Below are 21,381 nucleotides of genomic sequence, written 5' to 3' on the forward strand. Positions count from 1 at the left end.
GAAACTAGTTAGCAAACCAACTTTCAATAATAGCTGTAAACTGTCATTTGGATCTAACAGCTGGTAACAAAACTGCTGATTCAGATGTAACACTTAACCATAGTTAACAATGAAACATAGCGGGAAGGAAAGTATAAAATAGCAGTGGATAACCTTTGACCCATAAGGCACTGATAAACTTCCAAGTCCCATCAGCCCTAGCAGGCATGGCCAATGACAAGGGATAATAGGAATTGTAGTTCAGCAAAATCTGCTGAGTCCCTATGCCTGATATAAAAGAAGATGATATAAGCGGGAAGGGAACACTCCTGATCCTCTAACCATTGATTGGTTAACTTCTGCATTAGGCCTATAAATAATATAATCAATTTTAAAATTGTTATAAAATGTTAATATCATATAAAAATATTTCCACACCACCCAATTTTGAATTTTCAGTGTAAAACTTATCTATAAGTGAAACTGCTAATGAAAAATAAAAATGCATTATTTAAGTTGTGTTGAATCTAGCAACTCATTCCACAAACACACACATTTTAGTGTTTTAATAGCAGTGGAGATGAATACACATCCGTTTAAGGGTCACTTTCATAGCTTTCCAATTATTAGTTATATGCCACCCATCTGACTGGGCTGGCCCAGCCACTCTGGGCGTCTTCCAACAAATTATAAAACCACAGTAAACATCAATTGTGTTGGCTAATCGTTTATGCTCAGTAAATCAAATATGCCTTTTCCATCTTCCACCAAAAGCAATATGTACTGTTTCATCATAAAAATGACTAAAATACTTTCGAAAAGTAAAACGTCTTGTGAAAGCAGTGGAGAAGGTATTAGTGTATGTACTTTGTAAATTTACTATAATAACTCTCCAACATAGATAGCTCACTATACAGTCATTAAATACAACTCAAGTATGTCTTTAGATGAATGAACAGGACTAGAAATCAAATATGACATGAAATTGCATTATTTAGAATAAACAGTTCTAGTTTTGTCTTACCTTTCCAAATGATCCTTGACCAAGGACTTTAAGTAATTCAAATTGTGCAGGATCTGCTTTTTCACATCCTTCTTTCACATGATGAGTAATAGGTATCTCTTTCACAACTCCTTCATCCTATTCAAATAAAAATGAATAATAACGACCACTGAAATAATAATCTTTACTGCCCCCATCTGTCTACTTTACTGTTTGTGAAGGGGAAATTATTTATACATTTATTATTCATACAATCTACAGCTAGTGCTATAAAAATAAGCTGCTCTGCCCATAGATGTATAATCATAAACAATATACCACTACCACCTATCAGAAGCCCTACTACAAATTATCCAAAAAGTGAGGATGGGTGATGGGTTGGATGTTAGCCAACAAACTGAAGCTGAATCCTGAAAAGACAGGAGTGTTATATGTTCAAATTTCCGATGTCGAGAAGGAGAGAAAACAGCCTGTTCTGGATGAGGTTGCACTCCCCTGAAAGGAGCATGTTCGTAGCCTAGGACTATTCCTAGATCCAGCACTGTCACTTGAGGCCATTGGTGGCTGGGTTTGCCTATTTTCAGCTACAACTGTTTTGCCAGCTACAGCCTCTTTTGAACAGAGATTATTTGGTCACTGTACTCCATGCTCTGGGAAATTCCAATGTGCTCTACATGAGGCTGCTGAAGTAAACTTCAACTAGTCCAAAATGCAGTGCCCAAAGTTGCTTTTAGAGCACATATGATCTATATAACCCCTTGTTTTAAAATAGCTGCCTGGGCCACCAGTTCATTACCAGGCTCAAGGTGCTCATTTTAGTATTTAAGCCAAAAAAAACATGGGCTCCAAATATCCGAAAGACCACTTCCTTCCTTACAAACCCGCTTGGTTGTTAAGATCAGCAGAGGGGGGCCCCTTGGTAGTTACACTTCCTGCAAAAGTTTTGTTGCCAATGGCCTAGGAGAGGGCATTCATCCCCTGTGGCATCCACTTAGTGGTAGAATTCCCTCCCCATGGAGGTATGTCTGGCCTCTTCACTATACAACTGTTCAGGAATACTGATGACACACCTCTTTACCCTGGCCTTTGGCACCTGAGATTCATGTTTACAGAAACCCACCTATTCTGGTGAATGTAGAATGTTTTAATTGTTTTTAATTCCGAGTTTCAAAGTGTTGTAACACACCCTGAGACCTGCTGGTGAAGAGCAGTGATAAATAATATTTAAATAATAATAATAATAATAATAATAATAATAATAATAATAATAATAATAATAATAATAATGGGAAGGACAATTCAGGCCTCTATGATCCTTTCATAGTAGACTGTTCCTTTTTCTATTGAAAAGCTCCTGTTTTTAGGGAACCACTGAGTGGGGAGGATACTGCAGGCAATAGTTACAACATTGTCCAAGTCCTCTCAGAGACATAGTCTCTAGCAGATCCTTATATTGGTTGTGAGGAAGCAACAAGATTATCAGACCTTGAGAGTAATTCATTGTCTACAAACAGAAAATAAATGCTTAGGATATGAAGCATGTTGCATGTTTTATCAACATAAAATTACAAATCACTGTGCAAGGTAGTGTAAGTTTGGGACTACAGTATGGGTAAAATGTTGCTTAAATGGGTAAAATATTTGACAGTGTTTACAGTTTAAGTAGGCTAAGTGGTTAGAAGTTAGGTGTGAAACAAGGTGAATAAAACAGAGATGACAATCTCATAGTCATGGGGGAAGGAGAAGGCTAGGAATGCCTTTCACCACTTTCCTCTGGTTTGCCAACTACAGCTGTTCCTGGACAAGGATAGCTTAACCACTGTCATCCACACATTGGCAACTTCAAGGCCAGATTACTTTAATGGGTTCTATATGGGGCTGCCCTTGGGTCTGATTCAGCAGCTCCAGCTGGTGCAGAATGCTAGTATTTAGTTTATTTGGTCTGCCATCTTGATTCAACATGGCACTTGGTGTCTAAACATAGGAAGTCTGCCTCTTCCACCTTGGGAATCCTCATGCCAAGTTCAGTGAAAGTATTTTCAGAGGCATCCAAAACTGCATAGGTTGCAACTGTCCTGCCAAATTTGGCAATGCTATCTTCAGAGCCATCCAAATTAGTAATGGTTGGAACTATTGGTTCAAATTTGGCAAAGTCATGGTAAAGTGGATAACAATATCTTCAGAGGCATACAAATGGATGCTTAACGCCAAATTGGGCAAAATCACACCAGTCATGTTTCTGTCCAGCATCTTGATTCAGAATGACAGCCAGAAGCTCCACGTTAACAAAAATTGCTGTCCCAACCTCAGGAACCTTCATGCCAAGTTTGAATCAGTGCAGTTTGTACCAGTCATACGAAAAACCAGACAAAGCCGTGCCCAAGTCACGTTTTGGACTATCATCCTAATTTGAAAGTGCATCCAGTGTTCCAAGGTTGATAAAAAAAATAGCTGCTCCCACGTCAGGAACAATTGTGCCAAGAATGAAATTGGTGCAGTTTGCACCCACTGCACTGAAAATCCAGTGAAGTTACACCAAAGTCATGTTTCAAGCTGCCATCTTGATTCAAAATGGCATCCAGTGTTCCAACATCAACAAAAACCACCACCCTCACCTCAGAAGCCTTCATGGTTTAGCAATAATAGCTCAAGAGGCATCTGCATGGAGAATAAACAAACCACTTTCCAAAATATATAGTAGATAATTAATATATACAATGTTCTCAGACATTTACTGCTTGAATTTCAAAAGATGGTATTAATCAACAAAGCAAGTTATTACCTCAATGTGCATAAAATACCTTAGACACCTCAGTATCTGAATAACTGTTCCAGTTCCTCACAGTGATGAGAAATATAGAAAATAAAAGGCTTACATTTTCAAAACTGAATATTTAAGATGTGTAACAACAAATCTGCTTTGTTTTTAAAGAACTCAGTTTCTTCCAACAATGCACTGAAGATATAAACACCACTAAGAACTTCAATTGTATATAAATGCTGACATCAGAGCCTCCATCTTTCCCTCACATAAGATTAGAAGGCATCTAAGTAATGTCCTGACACATATTAAAAATTCATCCCTCCTTTTCTTAAGGAAAAACCAGTTAAAATGCTAGTATTCATGTTGCCTAGTGACAGAAAAAACAGAAGTCATATCAATAAGCTCTAATAAAATCTTCAATAGCTACTGATGCCACACACAAGACATTCAACAATGCTGTTTTCATATTTCAATAAACTGGAACATTTGCATGAAAAACCATTTTAGTCATTCATCTGTTTCTATTTTTTTCTTCCACCTTAAGTTACTATCCTATGACATCACAATTTGTTTCTGTGGAACTTGGCAACAGTCATTAAATAAGAATCCAACAGGAAAAAGCAATCATACAATTGTCCATGGAATAGTCTCCTGTAATATAAATCCAAGGTCCTGGCTGAGTAATTTTAGATCCCATGTGCTATTCAGTTATATTCATTAATTTGAAAAAACTACATTCAGTGTATCCTAAGAATTGAGTAGCAACCACGTAATGTAACAAAAGAAAAGAACTTGGTCACTCAACAGCTGTTCAGTGTGGGCAGCAGCAAAAGAAGCAGAGCATAAGTATCAGGGAGAGAAACCAGGTTTTATCAACAGTATAGTGCTCTCAATCACTTGACTTTTGTTTCAGATTTAGCCTTCTGCACATTTTGTTCCTTGGACTACAGCTCTTTAAACCTCTGTCTACTTTCTTCCTGCTATTGTAGTCCTATCTTCATCTACCTACAAGTTTGATCTGCTAAAGCCAACTTCCTTTAGTTTCTCTACTCCAGCCCCTTAATTAAGATATCACAATCCAGAATATCTGCAACATAAATGAAGGTCCAGGGGGGTAGTCCAGAATATTGTACCAATTCTGCTGCAGGATGTCAAGCTGGTCCCACAGTACTATTACTACTTCTTCTTCCCCCACCCTGACTTTAAAGCCAAAAAAATCAGATCACACAACCACCATCACAGCCAAAGTTGAGCAACCAAGCTATGAACAAGTCATCCATCCTTTTCAGGTCCTGATTTGAAGAACTTGCTCTGTCTGCCCTATGATCTATAAACACCAACCTCACTCACTGTTTCCTTGAATACTCATTGTTATGTAATTTAGAACTGCATGTGGTATTTTATTGCTTGTAAAATAAAGTATCAGGTATGAATATTATGGTGCATGTGTTTTTAATGCAGATACTCTCCTTGCCTAAACTAAGACTTCTTCCGTTTTAAAATGAAGCACACTACTAATAAGCAGAAGTCCGCAGCTTAATAAAGGCGGCAACAATTTTGCACGGAGGTTCCATTCCTGGCCCCCACACGTATCAGCAGAACATGGATAAGCACCTCCTGCCCCAATTCAGCCCTCATTTTGCCTTCTTCCAGGTCCAAAAGGACCTGTGCATTGGCAGTCGCACATCAATTGGATACACCTAAAATGGTTGCTGCCTCTATCACACTGCTTCAGTAACAAAAGAAGCCACAACTAGCAGAAGCCACCTTCTAACAAAGGTGAGACAATAGTTCTGTCAGTTCTAGAGTCCACAATCCTAGGACTACTTGGCACCTGGCCCTGTCCTCCAAAGCTCTTATTTTCCCACTTCTTTCCTGTTCATACAGCCTTTTATATTACCCAGGCTTTACATCAGCTCCTATACAGCCCGCTGCCAAGTCGACTCTACTTCCTTTAGTTACTCTATTCTTGACTCCAGTTCCTCTCCATCCCCAGCATAGAACTATTCCTCAATTCTAGACTTCTTCAGAGTTGCCTTTCACCTAAATTTAGCTATCTCTTTTGCACTTTGTAACAAAGCACTCTTGGCTACAACAGCAAGCTGCTTATCAAAAAGCAGGACTGAATCAAAAATAACTCCCAGGTTCCAAAGCTGTTCCAGTGGTGAGATTACAGCCCCATAAATTATAGCAAGATCTATCATCACTTCTTACTTGTCTGAATTCAACTTCAATCTGTTACCCCTCTTCCACTTGACCATAGCTTCTGGACACTGATTTAGGACAAAGATAACAGCATTTGGAAACTTAGTAACTTAAATTTAGAGTTGGATGTCATCAGCATATTTGATTAAGACTGTTGTAAAACCACTAATGAAGAAACTCTCTTCAAACCTTGAAGATTTTAACCAATCATCAGCTGGTCAAAAATACCCACAAATCACCTTCTTAGGCAAGCTACTTGAGCAAGAGGATGAAACTGATTGTCTCGTTTCATTTCAGTCTAGTTCTAGGCTTGTTCTTGGCACAGAAACTGCCCTAGCCAACCTAATGGATAACATATGCCAGGATAAGGGGAGTGCTTCCAGAGGCAACGAAGTACTGACAGTTATTTATAAAGCACTTCACAACACTAAGCACCTACTGGAATGGCCCCTCACCCACCAAATACCCTGTTGGAATGATTCCAGAGATAGGGGAAGGCAGGCAAAGACCAGCTCCAGGGCTGGGCTGCTCTTATTTTAAGCTTGTGTGGCTTTTAACGTATTAATTACATTTTATTAATATTGAAAACTGGACTGGGGACATGTCTCAAATATTCTCTATCTCCAGTCAGACTCAGAAATCTTTTTCTGCCTTTGTCCATGTTTCAATGCCTTCCAAATTAACAACTTCCCTTCCCTTCACAAAATATGCACTGTAAGGATTCTGTGTTGCCTCAGCAATCATAATGTTTGTAAATGATATTTCATGCCATCACATCATCTGAGCCAATCTGTGTATTGCCACCAAGTGCAAATAAGGTATACTGCCAGACATTAGAGGAATGGGGAATATGAAACATCCCCTACAACGGTCTTCCCTAACCTGGTCCCCTTCAGATGTTGCTGGACTATAACTACCATCATCCCTGACCATTGAAAAAGCTAGCCAGGCTGATGGAAAGACACCAGGTTGAGGAATCCTGCTCTTAATGTATGCAATACTCAGAATCATGTGTGCCTAATATCCAAGATAGCACTCATTGCCTAATATCCAAGATAACACCCAGGCTATGCATTCCATAGATTGCTTATGTAGTCACTATATATAGCACTAATATATAAACCAAAGAAGAAGCCAACTAATAAAAAAGAATTAGACCCAATAGCACATCACTCAGATGCCAGTACTGATGTTAGAGACCTAGAAGTTTTGCTTACAGGTCAAGCATTAGAAAACAAAAAAACAGTATTTAAAATAAAATACTTTCACTGGATCCCCTGAGAAAGAATTTGGAAATTATTTAAGGCATTAGACTTTACTATATGATTATCAGTCAAATGAAAATCAGAGCAAAGTAACACCACACAGAAAGTCTAAGGAAATTAAATACAATCCAGAACACTGTTTGTATACCTTTACTGGACAGAATGCCTATAAGATTAACATATTTGCCATAAACACACTTGAGTCTATTTCAGGCTGGCTGGTACTGCTCAAAAGTAATTTAAACATCCAAAGTGGTGGTGATGATGATGATGGTGATTCATTTATTTATACCTCACCTTTTTCCCTGGCGGGACTCAAGGCAGCTTACAGATAAAAACAAACGCCACTAAAAGCATAGTGTCTTATGATAAAACATTTTAAGAACTATTTTTTTCTTTCAACCAGGCTTATAACTAGCACCATCTAAATTGCCTATGGCAAATAAGCATGGTTCCATTCCAAGTGATCAGGAAGAGCTTTGCATAACAGGCCCTCTCCATTTGTTAAGGCTATAAATGACTAACCAGCACATGTAAGAAGGCAGGCAAAAAATAGTTCTGTGAACTATTAAGTATTAAGTATTAAGCATTTATTTTCAAGACTGCTTCCAGTAACAATAAAAATAGATTCTAAAAATTATAATAATTTGTAGTTACTTCTTCCTTCTGAAACAAAATGTCATTCAGGCTGCCTGCTGCCAGTATACGGCTTTCCTCACCCAAACAAGCATCAGATATGTATCCAACACATATGGAACAAAAATTCATTAAAAATACTACTTGATTTGCATCAATACTGCAAATCTTGAAAGTCAAACTATTTCAAGCAAGGTTACACATCACCTATGTGCATCACCTATGTCATACACTCGGGCACATAGGGGAAAAAATCCTGAACTTTTCTACTGAAGAAGCAGGGTAAATTTCTATTACTTCTCTTTTACCTCTCATTTTGTCCTCCAAGTTTTCTCCTAGTTTGGTTCCTAAATAAAGCATCCAAAAGAAAATATGAAACTCAAAATATTTTGATGGCAGTTCCCACCCTTAAGAACTTATGCATGAACTTACTTCATAGGAATATGGTTCTCCTTCCTCCATAGGTTCATCCACCACTCTAATGCCATTCAGCTGCAGAAATAAATGAAAAATGAGGTTAAACAGAAAACTTGAATAGAATTGCAGAATATATCCAATACAAGTGTACTGGTCATCACATAATCCCTAATTAAATATCTTATTTAATAACCTTTCCAGAACACTGCTCAGAAGGGCAGAAATCTTAACTTCCCCCATTAATTTCAATAATGTACAATTGCCTAACACTCCTCTTAAAAAATGCATGTTTTCTGCAGAGAAAAAGACATAAAGCTGAACGACCAGAAGTTTCAGATTATTTATACCTCTGGGTAGTATAAATACTTTAGATAATGTCAAATGGGTATTTTTAAAATTAAAACACCAATTAGTACGGATTCCTGTTCTGGAATTATAGTTGGAACCTGATTTATTTTTTGTTTTGTTTTTCTTTTTAATCAATTACTTAAATTGCCATGATTTAAAAGTCAAATCACCCAATTGACAGTTTTCAAATAGGTAAAGGTCATAAAAAGGGGAAATAACTGTCTGTCCATATGGCTTCTATGGTTCAAACTAGAAGAAGGAAATTTATGAAGAAGGAAATTTATGAAGAAGCATTAGAAAAATTCTTAAAAGTTCAACAGCTAAGGAAGAATATGGCTTTCAATGAGTAATCATGTATGCATGTTTTGTAACAGAATCGCCTGTTTGAAAGCAAGATAATTAGCAAGATGGCTCAGAGGGTCTGCCTCTACGAAGGAAACTGCCTTATACAGAGTTAGATCATTGGTTTATCTAGTTCAGTATTGCCCACACTGACTGGCAGAGGATTTCCAAAGCTTTTGATTGAGTTTCTCCCAGCCTCACCTGGAGACACAAGGAGCTGAACCAGGGATCTTCTGCACGCAAAGCAGATCTACAGCAGTTCTCTACTAAATCTAATTTTATTACAATTGCCTCCATTTAATAAGAGCCGTAACTGTGCTAAGTTACGAGTTGCTAAATTTGATTAAACAGTTGAATCATACAAACAAGGATATGCACTTGCTCCGACATGTAGAATAGTAATAATTAAAAACTGGAAAAACCTGCTAAAGACAATTATTCATTTTGCTATATTAATTACCAAACAAGTCACCCTCCTGTGGTGTGCATACATATATATCATTACAACAAAACTACAAAACTTCCTGAGAAGTTCTTCCCCATTTTATCCTCATAACAACCCTGAGAGGCAGCATAGGATAACAGATAGCAATTTGCCTATGGGACTGAATGGCTATTTGAACTCTTTAGTCAAATGTTTTTCCAATGGAAAATTATAGAATTTAATACACTTACAAAAGAGAAGATATATATTACTTGGAAAATTATTTCCACTGCAAGAAAAAAGGGGAGACTCTTCTCATTCAGCCAATCTGGATTCAGTCCCAGCATCAGCAGTCAACACAGAGGGCACCTGCTGAAGCCCACTGCTGAGTCAGTCAGCTACTGCTCTCTGTGGAAGCTGTGGCCAGGCTGAATTCCCAGTTGAGCAGCAATAATACACAGACAATTTCCCACTACAAGGCATTCCTGGCGCCTGTGCTCAGACCATATCTGAAGCTCTGTGTGGCTTCCTGTACTAAGATATTGAGTTTGAGTGTTGCTGGGAACAGGAGATTGCAATCTGTTGCACAAATCCTCGGTGGGATTTGTAAGGATCTTGCCTGCCTCCTTCTCAAAAAACGGTGTAAGTCTATTTAGACTCTAAGTTTACTTCATTGAATCCTTCTCACACTTTCAGTTTAGTAAAGTGTAGAATGTGTTATGCTATAGCAAAGATAACTTTGTTCAGTTCACACATTGAGCATTGTCTCCCAGGTAGCACTGTTAATCTTATTTATTTATTTTTGTTTCATGTGTTTCTTTTATACTTTCAAATCATTGCATTTTAAGTTTAAATTACTTATTATCCATTTACTTTAATGACAAGTATAATATCATTTTAGACATTCAAACATTTAATCCTTCCATTGGTGTTACCTAATTTCATATATCGTCAGCTCTCATCGCTGGAGCTAACCTTCCAAATCATGCGAATTTTTATAGTTCATATAGCTTATAAAGTTTTTGCAAATAGTCCTTAAATTTTTTCCAGTCCTCCTCAATTGTTTCTTCTCCCAAGTCTCGGATTCTGGCAGTCATCTCGGCCAATTCCATATAGTCCATCAATTGCGTTTGCCACTCTTCCAGTGTGGGCAAATCTTGCGTCTTCCAATATTTGGCAATAAGAATTCTTGCTGCTGTAGTTGCATACATAAAAAACGTTCTATCCTTCTTTAACACCTTTTGGCCGACAATGCCCAAGAGGAAGGCCTCCGGTTTCTTAGGAAAGGTGTACTTAAACACCTTTTTTAACTCATTGTAAATCATTTCCCAGAAGGCCTTCACTTTTGGACAAGTCCACCATAGGTGAAAGAATGTCCCTTCAGCCTCCTTACATTTCCAACATTTGTTATCAGACAGATGATATATCTTAGCAAGCTTGACTGGGGTCATGTACCACCTGTATATCATTTTCATAATGTTTTCTTTCAGGGCATTACATGCCGTAAATTTCATACCGGTGGTCCATAACCTTTCCCAGTCTTCAAACATGATGTTGTACCCAATGTCTTGAGCCCATTTTACCATGGCTGATTTAACTGTTTCATCCTGAGTATTCCATTTAAGCAGCAAGTTATACATTCTTGATAATAACTTAGTCTTTGGTTCTAACAGTTCTGTCTCAAGTTTCGATTTTTCCACCTGGAATCCTGTTTTTTTGTCCAACTTAAAAACCTCATGAATTTGGGCATAATGGAACCAGTCTTGCACCTTATTCTTTAGTTTTTCATAGCTCTGCAGTTTCCAATTGTCTCCAATTTTTTCTACAATTTCCCAATATTTCGGCCAGCCGGCCTCCATATTGGGTTTTTTCCGAGCCTTGGCCTCCACTGGTGATAACCACCTCGGAATCTTACTTTCTAATAAGTCTTTGTATTTTGTCCAGACCATAAATATTGCTTTTCTGACAATATGATTTTTGAACATTTTATGTGTTTTTACCTTGTCGTACCACAAATACGCATGCCATCCTAGCGAGTTATTAAAACCCTCCAGATCTAGGACATCAGTGTTCTCTAACAGAAACCAATCTTTCATCCAGCAGAAGGCTGCAGCTTCGTAATATAACCTTAAGTCTGGCAGGGCAAACCCCCCTCTTTCTTTTGCATCAGTTAGTATTTTAAACTTTATTCGGTGCTGCAGGTAGCACTGTTAATCTTAGATCTAGTTTTTAAAGTGCCCAAAGGCAAACTTGGAAAATACATGGCCATGCCACACTTTCAATAAGGTAAAAGCAAATACAGGAATCATATAGACTTCCCAAAGTATACTGGTGAGTAAGAAGGGCACTTAGTTTCTCCTGCACCTGCAAAGTCTTCCTTGCAAATGCATTCCAGCATTAAAACAGAAAGACTGTGTTGAGAACCAAACGTTTTTCTTGTAACATCTAGTTGGCCCTAAACTTTGACTTCATTTAAAGAAGGGGAGAATACTTCAAACAGTGCTTTTGAGAAACACGTTAAGGCAACTCCTGCAGTCCCACTTCAGATGAAACAGGAGTATAGAGACTGCCTTAAAACACTTCTCAAAAGTGCAGTTTGTGCACTTCTCTGGCAAGACCATACATGGACAGCAGCACAGTTACCACTGCTGCTCAGCCAACTGCTGGAGAAGTGTAGGAACTGCTTCAAACAGTGCTTTTGAAAAGCATTTTAATCCCCACCCTTCAGCAGATCAGTGGAGAGTAAATCCTTCTGCCTTGCCCATGCAAGCTTGTTCCCTGCTGGGAGCAGGGCATGCAGCCAAGGCAAAATTAAACCCTGACCTCCCACCCATCAGCTAACATCATCAGTCACATCAGTGGATGGGCAAGATTGGTTCATAGACCAGAGGTTCCTCACCCTTGCCTTAGGAGGTCTGCCCAGCAAGTGTGCTTTGTCTTGCCACCACCACCAACTGATCTGAACAGCTTCAAAAGCATCAGCAGTTAATTTCTACTGAAAGAAGTTACAATACATTCACTGCATTCTAATATCTGGATTTGGTTGCTCGAATATTACTTTTCAATCTCAAACAACTAACTTCATTATCAACACAGACATAACAAAGTTATCATGTAAACCAAGTCCACTATTTGATTATTATTTTCAACAAAAGCTTAATATTCAAAGCACCATTCAATCACCGCAAAGAACAAATTAAATGCTTGCTATCAATAAAACAGCAAGTCTCAAAAGCCTCTTGTGTTTACGTTCACACGTAAAGCAATTAAGCATTTACCTAAAATAAAATACCTTTCTGCAGATGCCAGCCCAATCTACCCTGTAAGTAGTAGCAGCTTATATAAATTTTGATTATTCTTACTAAATATGTTTTAAATTATCTATTTTATATACCGTATTTTTCGCCCCATAAGACGCACTTTTTCCCCTCCAAAAATGAAGGGAAAATCTGGGTGCGTCTTATGGGGCGAATGCAGGCTTTCGCTGAAGCTTGAAGAGCGAGAGGGGTCGGTGCGCACCGACCCCTCTCGCTCTCCAGGCTTCAGGAAGATATCCGCCGCCCAGGCAGCCCTGTGGGAGGTCCCACAGGGTTGCCTAGGCTGCGGATAGCAGCCTGCTTCTCGGAGCGTCGGGCGCCCTGAAGGCAGAGCGCCCGACGCTTCGGGAACAATTCCGCCGCCCAGGCAGCCCTGTGGGAGGTCCCACAGGGCTGCCTAGGCTGCGGATAGCAGCCTGCTTCTCGCAGCGTCGAGCGCCCTGAAGGCAGAGCGCCCGACGCTTCGGGAACCATTCCGCAGCCCAGGCAGCCCTGTGGGAGGTCCCACAGGGCTGCCTAGGCTGCGGATAGCAGCCTGCTTCTCGGAGCGTCGGGCGCCCTGAAGGCAGAGCGCCCGACGCTTCGGGAACAATTCCGCCGCCCAGGCAGCCCTGTGGGAGGTCCCGCAGGGTTGCCTAGGCTGCGGATAGCAGCCTGCTTCTCGGAGCGTCGGGCGCCCTGAAGGCAGAGCGCCCGACGCTTCGGGAACAATTCCGCCGCCCAGGCAGCCCTGTGGGAGGACCCGCAGGGATGTCTAGGCTGCGGATAGCAGCCTGCTTCTCGGAGCGTCGGGCGCCCTGAAGGCAGGGTGCGCAAGGCTTGGGGCGGCAGCGGACTGCTTGCGCGCACCTAGAAGCTTGGGGCGTGCTGAGGTCAGCGCGCCCCAAGCTTCTGCATGCCGGCAAGCAGTCCGCTGCCGCCCCAAGCCTCCCGCACCCGGCAGGAGGTCCCGCCGGGTGCGCAAGGCTTGGGGCGGCAGCGGACTGCTTGCGCGCACCTAGAAGCTTGGGGCGTGCTGAGGCCAGCGCGCCCCAAGCTTCTGCATGCCGGCAAGCAGTCCGCTGCCACCCCAAGCCTCCCGCACCCGGCAGGAGGTCCCGCCGGGTGCGGGAGGCTTGGGGCGGCAGCGGACTGCTTGCGCGCACCTAGAAGCTTGGGGCGTGCTGAGGTCAGCGCGCCCCAAGCTTCTGCATGCCGGCAAGCAGTCCGCTGCCGCCCCAAGCCTCCCGCACCCGGCAGGAGGTCCCGCCGGGTGCGGGAGGCTTGGGGCGGCAGCGGACTGCTTGCGCGCACCTAGAAGCTTGGGGCGTGCTGAGGTCAGCGCGCCCCAAGCTTCTGCATGCCGGCAAGCAGTCCGCTGCCGCCCCAAGCCTCCCGCACCCGGCAGGAGGTCCCGCCGGGTGCGCAAGGCTTGGGGCGGCAGCGGACTGCTTGCCGGCACGCAGAAGCTTGGGGCGCGCTGAGCTCCGCACGCCCCAAGCTCCTGGTGTAGCGCAGCGCACCTGGGGGGGAAATAAAAATTTTTTCCTTCATTTCCCCCCCTAAAATCTAGGTGCGTCTTATGGGCCGGTGCGTCTTATGGGGCGAAAAATACGGTACGGTACATTAAATTTCTTCTGGCACAACAAAAAATCATTTCTTATTTTGAAACCCTAAATCCATTGATACATTAGCTCCCCAATAAAGACACATTTCCAGCAAACTGAAAAGTTAGGGCAATTGTTTTTCAATGCAGAGACAAACAAGGGGCTAGTGAAAACAAATACTCATATGGAAGAGAGAGTTCTGCAACATTAATTGAACATCCCCCCTCCTCATATTGGGGTCCATAAACTGAGTTTGAATTCTGGAAAGACGGAGGCATGGTGATCTGAGAAATATTCAGTTGTCTGTATTGAATTGGTTCAACTCCCTCTGGTGGAGCAGGTGCACAGTCTGGGGGTACTCTCTCACTTGTAGGCCTCTAAAATATGTATCCTGTATGTGGGGGGTGGGGACGTACTATGAAACTAATGAAGCTTAAGCTTCAGGGCCCCTAATCTCAGAAGGGCCCCTGAAACAACTTTAGTCCACATTGTTTTTAAAAAATGGCCTAGTAGACCCAATTTTTGCTGCAAGACTCAAATTGATTTTTTTTTATGTATATATTTCAACAATCTCAAGGTCTGAGAGTCAATAGCACAGATGTTTTGAAGGAGTTGTGATCTATCATAGAACAACCCCATTGAAGAAGATAATAGATTTTTAAAAGTTTAAGTGAGGTATGGAGAACCTTTGACCCTCCAGATGTTGCTGAACTACAACTCCCAACAGCCCCAGTAAGCATGGTCAACGGACTAGGATGATGGGAGCTGTAGTTCAGCAACTAAGTTTCACCACACCTGTTCTAGGTACACAATGTCAACAGGATGACCTATATCTATATGACTGCGGACACTCTGTATACTTTCTTTTACAAATCCTGCACTGGACAGGATTGTGTTGTTGCTAACACAAACTGGGAATCAATGGAGTAAGTAACAACAGGTCAGATTTAGACAAGACCCAAAACTCAGAACTACACTGCCTGAAAATAGGTATAACACATGGACTTCAGATTTAGACAAGACCCAAAACTCAGAACTACACTGCCTGAAAATAGGTATAACACATGGACTTCAGTGTGAGCTTGAGTGTCACTATGGCTTCATCAAAGTTTTTTTCAAAAGCTTGAGAAAACCTTTCTTCGAAAGCTTTAGAAAACTATGGTTGTTGCACTTTTTAACCTAGCTCCACAAAATTCCCACCACTCTAGAATTTTATTGGAAGGGGCAAAGCATAACCACCAAATATTGTCCACCAATATTTTGGACCGGGGGAGAAGAGAATAAGTAATGCAAGTATTGTACCCCTTCCCTGGTTGAATCATTGAGGCTTTCAAAGGTGCTTCCCCTGGCTTTAATTGACCAATACCTGGGATAGCACTGTGGCTCCCAGCCAGAGGGAATAAGTGAGGTAGTTTGCCTCTTGCTGCTTGTATAGGGGCAAGTAATGCTTGCTCTAATATTCACCTATGATGCTGCAGAAACTTTTTCCCAATCTAGTCTAACTTTAGTCAAATTAATTTTTTCAGCATTTAATGAATTTAAAAGTTGGCAATAGAAGAAGTGGCTGCCCTTTCCCCCCCTTCTTCCTCTGGAACTTATTGTAAATATAAATGTCATAATATTTTGGAAAACTATCTGTAAATAACAAATTACAAATCTAGTAAATAAGATATATAGAAGGTTGAACTGTGAAATGATAGGTTTCAAAGATCAAATACCACCTTTCAAATCCCTTTAAACACTATGCTTTTCAGTGGATTTATTTCACACATTCAGCTGCAAGTCCTCATCTTGAGCTATCAAGTAAATGTTTATGCACATGTGAGACATTGGCCTATAACCATAACAGAAGTGTAAAAGATGCACAGTACCTTACCAGTGTCCTTACTGTCACTGTTTAAAAGCAGAAGGTAAATAAATATGAAAAAAAATTTATTTCCCTTTAAAAATATTTCCTCATTTATCCAGAATTCTTTAATTCAGCCCTCATTTTTAATTCAGCCCTTAATTTCAAAAGAGGGCAAATGAACTCTAAAATTACAGCACCTAAGTAAATTTCCAAATATAGAGTTATTACTATTAGACATTTGACACTACCTATGATTGTAAGAGATATAAATTCCTAAAAGTTCTCTTGCGCACACAGAGTACTCTTTGGAAAGTACAACTTTGCCAGGGATGTTCACCATAACTGTGTTCTGTTTTGGTGAACTGTGAACCAAGATAAATGAGAACAGTTTCATAAAATTAATCTAAGCAAAGACGATTGTAAAAAGGCTACTAGAAGAATTTATTTCTATCACATAATGAATATAGGGACAAAGTTGATAATCCAAAGATGCACTCTTCTTTCTCACCAATTCAACAATAAGAACACACACAAAAGAGGCATTGAGCTGGTAAAGCAACAGAAAATGCAAGGTTCAATTCATATTCATGACAATATTTGCTGTCTCCAAATCCAACAGCATTGTCCTAAGTAAACATCCTTTTTGTTATGGCTGAATAATTTCATTTCAGGCTACAATGTTAATCTGGCATTTGACTTCCTCATAAACTTCAAAGAGTGAAGAATGCATTTCCCACGTACAATTCTAATTTTTAGAAAGTATAAAATAAAAGAAACCGAAATTTTAAGTCTTGCCTTAATAATCTGCTAAACCAAACTAAACCAAAAAGCGCTCCCTCTCTCTCATGCACACACATCAATTTTACATTTTAAATGCATAATCCTGTCTAACACACACACATACACCTCCAGAATATTACAGGAGGAGCAGTTCCTGTAACAGCACCCACATACCAAATGTGCAACTACTTGTAAAGCTCCATTAATTGTCCAACAGTGATGTCTGAGAATGGACACTGAAAATGTTGCATGTGTACCAAGTTTACAAATATACCATAACTATCTACAGCTACCTGCAAAACTCCATTACTTGTATGATAGCATCTGAGAATGGACACTGAAAATGTTACAAGTGAATCTTAATCTGTGCTCTGTTAACAAATATACTGTAACTGATTTCAGACATTTCACAATTTTAGCACAGATTCAAAAGAGATGTCATCTGTTTCTTTCTGTATCATACATGTATCTGTTCAACATAAAATTAAGAATCAGACTAATAAATTATTTCTAGATTGACTACTTTTAAACCAATGTTAACTTCAAAACATTTCTGGTTGTTTTGATAGTATGCAGAACCTGTACGACAATAGCTGAAGATCCATAAGATTAATTTGATTTACATTTAAATCCTTGATTTTAAAGCAACTAACAATTTGTGGAATGTTGACAAGTATTTTTTAGCATTTAATCTAAAACTCCCAGATTTGTACATAGTAGTAGCCCCATACTCCTAGTACTTCAATGAAAAATGATCCATTATAAGCGATCTTCTAGCAGGTACCAGTTGGTACCTTTCAAATAGTAAGCAGGATAGTGAAGTTGGAGTGGGGGGGGGGGACAGGAGGTACTGCGGAAACAGCACCTGTTTATGCATGAACATTCTACTAGATTTCTGGGTAGGGGAATACAGTGGTACCTCGGTTTACAAACTTGATCCATTCCGGAAGTCCGTTCTTAAACCGAAACCATTCTTAAACCAAGGCACACTTTCCCTAATGAGGCCTCCTGCTGCGGGACCCTTCCACTGTTCAGATTCCGATCTTAGCCCGAGGTAAAGTTCTCAAAATGGGACGCTATTTCTGGTTTTGCGGAGTTTGTAAACTGAATCATTCTTAAATCGGACTGTTCTTAAACCGAGGTACCACTGTAAATTAAAACCATGGTTTTCCAAAGACAGATTTCATCAGTAAGACACAGTATTTAAGACATGCTTAGGATAGAGGCAAGCTTGACCTGCTTTTCCTACTGCAAAGTTTTGTCATCAGCTATACCCCCACTGTTCCAGCTTTCAGAGTAGATCATAGTGTACCAGAAAAAAATATGGGGGGGGGAGCAAGAGCTAGAAGGGCACAACCCTTGCCCACAGAAGTTTCATGCTTTTGCTTCTAGGCATTGTTGCCACTGCTTAGAATCCCTGCTTGGCAACTGGATCCTTTGCACATTAGTGTAATGTGTAATTTGGCCCTACACCTGACAAAGTTCAGTGGAGTTTACTTCCACATATGCATAGGATTGCAGTGTTAGAAGACAGTAATGACTACTGGAGGTGTGACATGCATACTAGTTTTTTGTTCAAATAAGTAACTTAATGAGTTACTTTAGAAGAAGAGGAGTTTGGATTTGATATCCAACTTCATCACTACCTTAAGGAGTCTCAAAGCGGCTAACAATCTCCTTTCCCTTCCACCCCCACAACAAACACTCTGCGAGGTGAATGAGGCTAAGAGACTTCAGAGAAGTGCAACTAGCCCAATGTCACCCAGCAGCTGCATATGGAGGAGCGGGGATGCAAACCCAGTTCACCAGATTACAAGTCTACTGCTCTTAACCACTACACCACACTGGCACCTAACAATATGCTACTTTGCACGCAGGTTCTTTAAAAGAAGGCTAAAGTTGTTGTTTTTAAACAAATGTTGCTATGTTGTATTTTAACAATTTTGAGTATAAACACCAATCTTGTTTTTATTTAGATACTCAATAATGAATTTTATTATAGTATTTTCCTAAATTACTAGGGCACATACACCATGAGGGGAGTGGGTGGCACTGTGATCTAAAGCACTGAGCCTCTTGGGCTTGCTGATCAGAAGGTCGGTGGTTTGAATCCGCATGATGGGGTGATCTCCTGTTGCTTTGTCCCAGCTTCTGCTAACCTAGCAGTTCGAAAGCACACCAGTGCAAGCAGATAAATAGGTATCATTGAGGCGGGAAGGTATACGGTGTTTCTGCATGCACTGGCACTCGTCATGGTGTACTGTTGTGCAAGAAGCAGTTTAGTTATGCTGGCCACATGACTCGGAAAGCTGTCTGTGGACAAATGCCGGCTCCCTCGGCCTAAAAAGTGAGAAGAGCGCCCACAACCCCATAGTTGCCTTTGGCTGGACTTGACCATCCTGGGGTCCTTGATCTTTACCTTTTTTTACAGACCATGATTAAGGATTCAATCACAGAAATATTTCAAAGTGTATACTGCTATAATATAGAATTGCACAGCAATTACAGTGCTCAGGAACAGCACTATGGACACATAAACAGCGAAGTTATAAAACACTAAGGATACAATCCTGCACAGTCATGCTGCTTAAATCCCACTGATTTCAATCCTATGCACACTTACTTTAGAGTTCAGCCCCATAATCTGTATGACTTACTTCCATGTATAGAATCTGGTGTTATTTAAAACTTCCTACCTCACAGAGTAATAAACTTTCAATTTATAGTCTCATACATTTACAACATAAAAAAAAATCATATTGAGCAATGAATGAGTTCTTCTAATAGAAGTGGACCAATAAAAACACTTGAAGAACAACCAGAAACTAGTCTGACCAGTTTTTGAAACAGTACTGTATTTAGATAAGAATGTTCATTAACATAGCATATAAATTTGCATTTAAGGCCTATTTTTTTATTTATTAAATTTATATACTGCTCTGCATCCGATCTCAGGGCTGTTCACAAGATAAAAATACAGGATAAAAGAACAAAATAAATAGTTAAAACAAAAACAAAACAATAACCCCCCCCCCTACAAACAGATATATTCAACTCTCTTCTGCCAATCTCAGGAACATGGGGTCTAGCACAAAGTTTCTATATTCAATGGTATTCTGTACTAGAATATTATTACTTGCACAACGTGATTTTTTTTAACTCACACCATGCACTCAATTTCCAGCAATAGCTACATTAGGACTAAGGAGATTCCAAAAGCTGCTGCTTATTTTTTTACCATGAAACTGCTGAGTATCTTTTTTTTCAAAAAAGTGTTCCGACATTGTTGAAACTATCAATTTTAATGCATCTAGAATGTTTGTTTAATGACACTTCTGATGGTGCCTGGGACAAAGGGAAAAGTCAGTCAGACTGCTAAAATTAAGCCACTGAAAGCCAAACAAAAGCCATTCTGACAAAAGCTGTTACAACTGGTAGAATGTAAAAGATCCTGACATCAAACAGTATTTGATAACATCCTGGCAATGGTAGTATACGATATAGAAGTTGGGCATACCACTTTACAGAGAACATTTTATTCATCTGAACAATACTTTGAAGACTCTAACCTTGTACAGTGGTACCACGGGTTAAGAACTTAATTCATTCTGGAGGCCCGTTCTTAACCTGAAACTGTCCTTGAAACCTGAAGCACTTTAACTAATGGGGCCTCCCGCTGCCACCGCACCACAATTTCTGTTCTCATCCTGAAGCAAAGTTCTTAACCCGAGGTACTATTTCTGGGTTAGCGGACTCTGTAACCTGAAGCTTCTGTAACCTGAAGTGTCTGTAACCCGAGGTACCACTGTACAAGCTGTTTTCCATAATAAATGAGCCCTTGAGAGAATAAAAGGTTTACCAGCTTCTCCTTGGCTTAGAAACAGTTACTACATAGGTTCTTTGATCCTCTAAGGAGAAATAAGGCTCAAAGTGCAGGTGGTTTATAAGGATAAAGAAGAAGCTGAAAGATGGGACAACTGAATGACTTTTAAACTGAACCAGTCTTAAAGAGATGTTTAAGGAGTGGGGGCTTGTTTTGAGTGAAGCTTGGGGTGGGGGGTCAAGACTATGTTTAAGAACACATGATGCAGAACCCTTGCTGAAGCTATGCAGGTCTAAGTCTAATGCACTGCCTCATTGCGAGGCCATCTGGGACCCCCAGAGCTCTATTAACACAGTAATAAATATAGTGAATTGTATTTGAGGTGCTTGAAAGTAGTAAAGCAAAATCAGCTAAGCCAAAAACAGCATGACATCTTCCAAAGCAGATACATCCAGAAAGGGTCATTAGTAATTCCTTATTTTTATTGCTAAGTTTTGCAAAACATTCCTTATGTCTGTTCCCAATTTATGTAGTTGACAGATGTCACCACACCTCTTGTTTTTAAAATGGAATGTTAGCATCACTCCGGTAGGACTGATACAGGAAATATGGCAGGAATCTATAGGTCATTAGGGCTACTTAG

The 21,381-nt window shown here is 40.2% G+C and overlaps 1 protein-coding gene across 3 annotated transcripts in view; it reads right to left on the reverse strand.

Moving 5' to 3' along the window:
* The window catches only part of RPS6KA6 (ribosomal protein S6 kinase A6), a 63,619-nt gene that overhangs the window by 39,972 nt on the left and 2,266 nt on the right, over positions 1–21,381 (reverse strand). For 2 of the 3 annotated variants that reach the window (XR_014004385.1, XM_081180160.1), the window contains exons 2-3: positions 8,285–8,344; positions 1,004–1,120 (exon numbers count right to left, since the gene is read on the reverse strand). Coding sequence is in view for 2 of the 3 variants with exons in the window: in XM_081180160.1 (XP_081036286.1) it covers positions 1,004–1,120; positions 8,285–8,344 (177 nt within the window). In the remaining variant the exon portion in view is untranslated. Of the gene's footprint in view, positions 1–1,003; positions 1,121–8,284; positions 8,345–9,160; positions 9,272–21,381 lie in introns of those variants that run through there. The other variant, XM_081180161.1, reaches the window with a different exon arrangement.

The sequence above is a fragment of the Podarcis bocagei genome, assembly GCF_964188305.1.
Source record: "Podarcis bocagei genome assembly, chromosome: Z".
NCBI lineage: Eukaryota > Metazoa > Chordata > Lepidosauria > Squamata > Lacertidae > Podarcis > Podarcis bocagei.